The sequence below is a fragment of the Cyprinodon variegatus genome, unplaced genomic scaffold (genome assembly GCF_000732505.1).
Source record: "Cyprinodon variegatus isolate N-32 unplaced genomic scaffold, C_variegatus-1.0 Scaffold1115, whole genome shotgun sequence".
In the NCBI taxonomy this organism is placed as follows: domain Eukaryota; kingdom Metazoa; phylum Chordata; class Actinopteri; order Cyprinodontiformes; family Cyprinodontidae; genus Cyprinodon; species Cyprinodon variegatus.
In genome coordinates this window covers 31758-33664 of record NW_015151568.1, presented here as the reverse complement: position 1 = coordinate 33664, position 1907 = coordinate 31758, and the positions used below count along the sequence as shown (strand labels likewise).

The window sequence follows — 1907 nt, the reverse complement described above, 5'->3', positions numbered from 1 at the left end:
TGCATCTCTAATAAGAAAAGCATAATAGATAAGAGTTGAAAGATAACCAATAAAATACTGTACTGTAAAATGTTTTAACAATGTAAAACTGAAGCTAATTCTCCTGTACCTGGAGAATAAAAACCCAATAGAAACATTTAATTCTCAACTCAACAACAAGGTCATGGTAAAATATTAATGCTCCATTTTTGTTAAGACAGAGTCGAGCGTTCAGAACTCACCTAATAAATCCAAATATGTATAATTAAATGTATGATAATTGGAGATGTTCTTTGAAGGCATTAGAGATTTTTTAGAAAACTAATAGGATCATAAAAACTCATTGAAAGAAAAATGATAAATGATAGCAGATCATCTAAAAACTAAACTTAAAAATTCTTTTTTTTTTTTGCTTTTTGTTGTTTTTTCCCCACATATATAAACAATTCTCTGAGTTAAAGAAAACAAATACTTTCCAACACCTTAAAAACACAACTTAGACTTGGACTCTTTATTATTTATCCCTTGGAATTATTCCTTCAGGGAAATTCTGGTTCCAGTAGATTATATGGAGTACAAAATGTTAAAGCAAAAAATACAACAGACAATATAAAAAGAGTGTATATAGTACCAAAAAAGCATTAAAAAACCGTGAGGTTCTGGCGCCTATCCGTTTTCGAACCCCACCCTTATAAAATGTTCTGGCTACGCCTCTGCCTCCTACTGAAGAGGATTAGGGCCACTGAAAAAAAAAAAAAAGTTAACAGATTTTTTTAATTTTATAGTATGGGGAAAAAAGTCAGAATTCTGACTTTTTTCTCATGTTAAACTGAAATAAAATTTAAAAATCAGTTAAGTTTTTTTTTTTCAGTGGCCCTAATCCTCTTCCGTAGCCTCCTCCTTCCCCCAAATGAGGAGTTGGACAGCTTGATGGCTTGGGGATCAAAGGAGTACATAAAACGTACATAAAAGAAAAACTATGGCGATAACTGCATGGTGCTGTAGTAAATGTAAATTTCTATATATTTTTTATCCATAATTCTGCGATGGATGCCAGGTTGTGCTTTTTGGTTGAAGCTCATCCGGTTTGTCTTTTTCAGGTATCATTCTGGTTGCTGTAAATCCTTATAAGCAGCTTCCCATCTATGGCGACGCAATTATTCATGCCTATTCAGGCCAGAACATGGGAGACATGGACCCCCATATATTCGCTGTGGCTGAGGAAGCCTACAAACAAATGGCCAGGTAATGATATTCTACAACACTCGGAACATTAAAGCTATAAGGTAGACTTTGCTTTGCTTTAAAAAACCAACCTTTGCTGAGTCATGCCTCTGCTGATGTCACACTAGTATAACTGCTTGGTTCTTTCTTCCTTTATTTATACCTTCAGGCTGCCTTCAATGCCACATTATGGAGTCACAGAAATATTTCACCCACATTTTAAGATTTATGTACATTTAACTACAATACATAAAGTTAGTGTCATATTTCAGAAGTCGATCATCTATCACCTGATTTCTAGATGCAAGGTTGCAATAATGATTATTTATCTGTTGACTACTTATTTAAATAAATGGGAATTAGATAGCAAAACTTTCTTAAGGAGCATTTTTAAAGAATGTAAACGAGGTGAAGCTAACATTTTGCAACCTCAGGAGTTCAGGACAGAATATATTCAGAGATTTTTTTTTTCTTTAGTGGTTTTGGTTTCTGACTAGAATATTATTATTATTATTATTATTATTATTATTATTATTATTACCCCAGTGGGCCTCAGCAGATGGCCGCTCACACTGAGCCTGGTTCTGCTGGAGGTTTCTTCCTGTTCAAAGGGAGTGTTTCCTCTCCACTGTCGCTACAAGTATGCTTAGTGTGAGGGATTGCTGAAGAGTCAATGAGTCGATGCAATCAGCTGGTTTTCCTTA

The 1907-nt window shown here is 34.3% G+C and overlaps 1 protein-coding gene across 1 annotated transcript in view; it reads left to right on the top strand.

Annotated features, from left to right (window-relative positions):
• myo5c (myosin VC) overlaps positions 1-1907 on the top strand; it is a 34164-nt gene that overhangs the window by 1325 nt on the left and 30932 nt on the right. The window contains exon 4 of the mRNA XM_015400525.1: positions 1080-1224. Within this exon, the coding sequence (XP_015256011.1) occupies positions 1080-1224 (145 nt within the window). The remainder of the gene's footprint in view (positions 1-1079; positions 1225-1907) is intronic.